Source organism: Cystoisospora suis, assembly GCF_002600585.1.
Source record: "Cystoisospora suis strain Wien I chromosome Unknown contig_2124, whole genome shotgun sequence".
Lineage (NCBI taxonomy): Eukaryota > Apicomplexa > Conoidasida > Eucoccidiorida > Sarcocystidae > Cystoisospora > Cystoisospora suis.
In genome coordinates this window covers 2,279-8,527 of record NW_027154923.1, presented here as the reverse complement: position 1 = coordinate 8,527, position 6,249 = coordinate 2,279, and the positions used below count along the sequence as shown (strand labels likewise).

At 54.0% G+C, this 6,249-nt stretch overlaps 1 protein-coding gene across 1 annotated transcript; it reads right to left on the bottom strand.

Moving 5' to 3' along the window:
- Positions 1–1,586: 1,586 nt before the first annotated feature.
- CSUI_004521 (vacuolar atp synthase subunit) lies at positions 1,587–5,994 on the bottom strand. Its single transcript, XM_068064711.1, has 6 exons — positions 4,647–5,994; positions 3,764–3,880; positions 3,166–3,315; positions 2,606–2,704; positions 2,263–2,341; positions 1,587–1,711 (listed from the first exon to the last, which is right to left on the bottom strand). The coding sequence occupies exons 1-5, from the start codon at positions 4,707–4,709 to the stop codon at positions 2,285–2,287; spliced, it is 486 nt and encodes a 161-aa protein (XP_067923313.1). The 5' UTR covers positions 4,710–5,994; the 3' UTR covers positions 1,587–1,711; positions 2,263–2,284.
- Positions 5,995–6,249: the final 255 nt, after the last annotated feature.

The window sequence follows — 6,249 nt, the reverse complement described above, 5'->3', positions numbered from 1 at the left end:
GCTTTGCTCTTTCGGTGTGCTCTTTAATTATGTTTCCTTCTGTTGCCAGCCTTAGGCGGGAGCCGCGGCCGCGCTGCCCGCGTGGCTAGCGTCGTCCGTAGTTAGCTAACTCACTAGCGCTAGCTACCAACTATCCTGTTACACTATGCGTATCCTCTAGCTAACTCTCTCCTCCTAGTGTGCGATGTGTTGTTTTGGCGTGTAGAAAAATAGTTTACGATTGAACTTGAAAATGGTTTCTTTTGTTTACTTTCAAATATACAGTTTACGGTGCCGTAACTGTGAAGTAGAGATGTCTATAGAAATATTGTCTCGGTGTGCTCGTAAAATCCGAGAAGATATGAACATAAAGAAAGTGCTGTTATGTTGTGAAAAAAGTGAAGTACGCGCGTCAGGGCTTGTGAAGCTCTGACAGTGTGTGCGATCTCTCGGTCCGCTGAAGTCTGTCGCGCTGTGCAGCAAGGCGCGCGCTACGCCGCGGCGTAGGATTTGCTTCCAGACTAAGTCGAAGTCGTGGTTGTTAAGAGCGTGAGTGGATCTCCAGACGTCCCTGAAAGACCCGCCTTTTATGCGTTTGTGGTTGTGCGTGGAGAAGCGTCTATGCGCTACAGTAAACACAATTCTGCGGCGGTTACAGCAACTCGTAGCACTGGCGAATCGTGCTAACGTGCCGTTGCGGCATCAATGGTGCAGTGACCCGAAAAGAGACGGCAGCTCTCCGGTGCACGACCCGGGTGACCCCCTCCGATTGATCAGTACGGGAGACTTCAAGTGGCATTCTGGGCTCACACTCATTCGTTCTTACTTCCGAAAGTGCCCCGTGGTGTCTCTTACTCTTGCTCTCTTGGTATACCACTCTTCCCCCTGGCTCTGCTGGGTTTGAGGTATCCTGCGTGGCGTCCGAGAACGCAGCTTCTTTCAAGATCGCTGTAAGTTAAGACAAGAACGCGGATATCTCCCCTTCGCTACTTCGCGGAGAAGGGGCAACCCACGCCAGCGCGCAGCATCTGTCGAAGCCATAAGATGCCAGTTCCCCTCTCTGTCGCTTTTGTGCACTTGCGTACGGCTGCACGCCGCATGCAATTACAGACGCTAGTGAATGGACATCCCTCACTCTGTCGGGGGCTACGATATGACGGGACACGCGCTCTCCGCCAGTAAAGCGTCCGAAAAAGTCGATGCAAGAAGTACAAGCCACACGGAAAGCAGACAGCGCTGCGAGCGAAAGAATTTTTTCAAAACGTTCATTTCAGTATCAGGAAACACGGTCCCTGAGTGGACGAACATAAGGGCACTCCCACGTCTTGAAGCCTGACACTGTCACGATTTCCCGCAATGAAAGGACACAGGGGACACATCATCCGCTGGGTGCACAGTCGGACTAGCAGCCAGGTACGTGCAGCCTTCGGTGAATAGTACGAGCACGGCTGTCAGCAAAGGCCTGGCTCGACCTCGTTGATACACTAGCAGCCACACACACGAAAACGCCACGTCTCGACAGGCTCCGTGGCAGAAAACAACACCGGGAGCGAAAGGGCACGACGATTGGAGTAGGGTAGCCTACTAATCCGACTCTGTCGCACGTGGAACCCACCCGGTCTTCCTGTGTCCTTTTTCTTCTGCTCCGTCATCCTCTGATCGATCCTTCGACAAATTCATCTCTCCGGTTCTTGCCTTCGCGTGCCCTAGTTCTCCCGTGTAACGGCTTCACCTGGCAGGTCCATACACCGCTCCACGAAGTCCAACATATCTGCTTACGGCTGGCAACCTTACAGTGGTCTCCTTTGCCGTTACGCATTTTATTACGGGCACACGTGTGTGGATGACGTCAGCGATCCAGACTCACGTTGACATTCTGTGCCATCACTCGTTTGTGCCGGAGATGTCAGAAAATACCCTGAGCCCCGTAGCTGTGGCCAGCGTACATCTACCGCGAAAAGCGATAAAGCTCGAGCGATGAGTTACGGAATTATAGGAAAGAGGATGGTGACCATGCAAATCAGAAAACCTGTCCCGGTATGATCCAGTGGCACGCCCACCTGACACCAGCGCAGTATCAACTATCCCCAGGCTCTTCAGGAACATACCAAGTAACGGATTCATCCCTTGCTTCCTCCACACGAGTTCAAGGCCGAACTCAACGATGCGCCGGGGGCATTCAGAGTCCAAAGACGCTCACGGTGTAAGCACATCTCAAGAGAGTTTTTCAAGCTGACCGACAGGCTGAGGGAAGCCCCGGCTTCAGCAGAGGAGAAAGCTTACGTCCTTTCAGCGAACAGAAGTCTCATGAAGTAGGCAGCTCGCCACCAAAGAAAAACTTGATCCTCTGCATTACGGAATCCTGCGTACAATTCTCAGAAAAAAGCTTATTTCCCAGACACTGACAAAAGCTCCCCGATGGCCCTGATCTGGCTCGCTGCGGTCTCCTTCACAGCTACTTGCACGCTTTTATAGTTTCTGTACTTTCAAGTGGGCCCTGGTGTTCTAACGTCAGCCGGAGAGCGACTGAAATAGGTACGTGACAAAGAAGTCTTCTTTCACCGAAGTGCCCCGACAGACACCCGTCTTATGTTTGGCATATAAGGAAGGCACGCCGCATCCTCACCTTGCTAGGGTCGTACGGCTTGTCCTTGCTAGGGATCTCCAAGATGGTGGGAATGATCTTATCGTGCAAGTCTACCATATAGCGGATATCGTCAGCCACCTGACAGAGCGCAGAAAAGTCACTGACATAGCTTTAGACTCATGCACAGATGCGCTTTCGCACACAACCCACCTTGACATACGCACGACTAGCTACCCGACACAGCGCCGTGCGCGGCGTCCTTGGCTTAGGCGGCCCTTTCGAAGGTCCAGCAGTTGAGCACGCCACAACCCACAGTGGCTCCGACATCCGTCATGCACACTCCTGTCCAGGCACATCTCGCCCGCACGAACACACCCGCACGTGCCCCTGCATACTAGTACGCCATCACGTGGAAGAAACAGACTCGCCTGCTTGTGCCTGTCTCTATATACTGCGGGAAACTCCTGAATAAGAAACAGACATCTGACTCCACTTTCAGCTAAACTGAACGCAGCTCAGACAATTCTGCAACTGACGACCGGGGGGTGCCGACACGCGGCTGCTGCGCTTCATCGTGCGTGCTCCAAATGAGTGCCTACGTGTTGGTTGATAAGTATGATTCCGATATCCTGTCTCTCAGTCATCGTTTTGAAAGCCTCCTCGACCTCATGCCGCTTAGTCTCTGCAAGAAGGTTGGAACACACGCGTGGGCTGATGCAGAAGACTTCGTCCGTTTGGCTCGGCATTTCCTTTTAGGGAAAGAACACCGACATGAGCAAGACAGTCAACTGGTGTATGCTTGACGAGATGTCGGGAGATGAATATCATCGTTTGGTAACCGCTGAAGCGGGAATCCACTCGAATGGTGGGGCATCCGGCTAATCACGTGTATTTGCTTCCGACATTCACCCCGTGCACGACGAAACCGGGGCCCAAGATAGTTACGGTTACACCCTTCCGGGTAAAAATCGAGACCCTGCCTCAGGCCTGCCTGACGTTGATTCTGCGCGCACACTGGACTCCGGCAAGGCCTTCTTTCAGTGACCGGACGTAGTCAGTGAGGCGCTTCCCCGCGATAATGGCCACGTACCACGACATCAACAGAAAGAATCCACTCCTCTACACGAAAAACCGACACTAACCCCAACTACAGTGTGTATTCTACGCGCCTACAGTAGCCGATTTCCAGCTTCGTACGTTCTCAAGGTCGCAAGCCAGTGCAGTAGTCTCACTCGAATCGACGACGAAGAAATTGGTCCGGCCGAGGCCGTCTCGCATGCCAATTCCCGCCATTAAAAAACCAGCGACGGTATCCTAAGACCAATGCAACCGCACCACACAGCAGCGCCACCGAGTGATGTCCGACGCGATACTGCCCCGAGAGAGATAAGCGTTCAATATAACGACACTTCACCAGTTGACCGGTAAGTCGCTTCATGCCTCTTCTTGTACCAGGAGAACCTGGGAAACTGTCTGAGCTTCCAGAACCGCAACTGCCGCAGACTCCAAACGAACCGACTGCTTCTAGAATGAGGAACCCAGCGGATGTGAAGGAGACAGTCACCGTGAGGAGTTGAGGCCACGAGCGCTGGAGATGCGTGTGAACGGGAGCGATGCGACCGACTCGCAGATAAGAACAAGCACCACTCAAGTGCGTGTGCCTGCCAGTGGCAATCTACATCCTCATTGACCAGCTATGCAAACACGCGGCCCATACAAAAGCCGTGCTAGAGGTCAATCTCAGCGAAGGACTCGTAGCATAGGTCGACTACGGACAGAGAATCACCTGTCGCAGTTATCCTCCGTGCAGCCGCGCCCTAACGTAACACCGCAGTTGCTGAGAAGAGCCAGTCACTCTAAATAGCTGGCAGCGTCAGAATGAAGAGAAAGGCGCAGAACGTGTCATTAGCACAATACCCAAAACCACAGACTGCTGGTCAAAGAAGGCCACCCGCTCCTATACAGACTGGCGGTAACCGGACCTCCTGGAATTTTCTTGGACGTTCACGGCACCCGTCGGGTGTCCGGGGGGCCCCCCGACTGTCGCCTGGGAGCGACTACAGCCGAATTCCCTCCCTACCTCATCCCCGATGACTGCCACCTTCAAGTCACTGCCTTGAATACGCCCCAGTGCTGGCGCCATTTCCTCCGTCTTTACCCCAAGCTTGGAGAGCGCGAAGTGCAAGGCTAGTGCCTAGAACGACAGATGTGTACGGGGCCTGACCCTCCAGACAGGGGCGTTCACAGGAAAAAGAGCAATTTGTGCGTTACGACACAACGCTCGGTGGAGCCAGCAATTGCCGACACACCGCTTTGAGTTCGGCGCAGGAACGAACCGCTGGGAGAATGGGAGCACGGTGGTTACGATGCGCTTCGTGAAGGCAGGCCGCTGAACTTTTTAACCGCGAACAGTCTCAGGAAAAAGAGGGCGGCCCTCCTCCGAGTGTGGACAACTTTCTGCGGTGTTCCGGCAAAAAACAGCGCTGCCGGTACATGCAGCAATTCACACAAATGCTGCTGCCTCGAGAGAGAAGGGAATCAGAAGCTTCTAGCTAGTGTTATAAGCCAAACCTTCGTAATAAACTACGCAAAAACCCAGCTGGAAGCGTAATAAACTACGCAAAAACCCAGCTGGAAGCAGCGCTGCAGAAGCGAACTGATCAGGCAGAGAAGCGGAGGAAGTTACCCTTGCGTGGACGGCCGCGACCAGCCAAGATTGCTGCATCTTCACTCCCCAGATGGGTTCTTGGGTCCCGAACCCAACCTGCAGTACGCACACCTGTCCCGCTACCATGTGACCCGAAACAAATAGCACCACGAGCTTCTCTACTACAGTGTTCAGAGTATAGTACACTATCACCTGAATACATAACACCATAGAAAACGGTGCGTGGACGGGTCTGCTCTTAGAGGAAACTGCAGTTTCAGTCCTCCCAGCGACCGATAACTGCGAAGTAGCCTTTCCTGCGTCGTGCACCAGACGGGGGCTATCCGAATACAAGTCACTCGCCTGCCCCAGCCACCCAGGTGCTATGCCACTTCCCACTTCGCGTTCAGAGGACGGCCTGGCGCTTCAGGAAGTTGCGAGCTAGCAATCAGTCATGACAGGTAGGAGGACAGAGGCCGGGAGTGTCAAAGAAAAAGGGAAAGCTGAGTTCCCGGGGCTCACATTGTCAAGGGGGTCAAGGTCACTGTGTTCACTTTGTTATACATGGGAGTTTATATTTCATATTCGCATTATTCCTTGAATCAGATAGCTTAGCCAGGCACAGGGCTCCGGTGTAACGCCGGTGACGCGACTCCGTGGCGCCGCCCTGTGTGCCGCCCGGTGTCGTGAGTGCCGCGCCGCATATCGAGTGGCGTGCTGTGAACGACCGCGGATGAGCCGACTATTGAGCGTGACTCTCGGTGATATGCCTGTAACAGCCTACAGCGCTCACCCGGCTAATAGTCAGCCGGTGAGCTGCTGCAGTAGCGCTGTGACCGGCAGCCAAGAGCAGTGCCCACAATGGTAAGTGTAACGCATGTGTGGTGACTAGGGGCTGCCACCGCATACGCGTGGCAGTCAGTGTTCTGCTTTGGTACGAAACAACGTATGTCGCGCCCGTCGGGCGCTGTGCTATAGGATGCCCGCCTACTGGAGCAAAAGTCGTGCAGACTTCGCGCGGTCGCGGCGGGGCTGA

Excerpts from the sequence above, each read along its gene's own strand:
- CSUI_004521 (XM_068064711.1), bottom strand. The coding sequence starts at position 4,709 with ATGGCGCCAGCACTGGGGCGTATTCAAGGCAGTGACTTGAAGGTGGCA. Across the intron at positions 3,881-4,646 it reads TGGCAGTCATCGGGGATGAG|GATACCGTCGCTGGTTTTTT; the intron begins GTAGGGAGGGAA and ends CATTGGTCTTAG. Across the intron at positions 2,342-2,605 it reads AGCCGTACGACCCTAGCAAG|GATTCCGTAATGCAGAGGAT; the intron begins GTGAGGATGCGG and ends AATTGTACGCAG.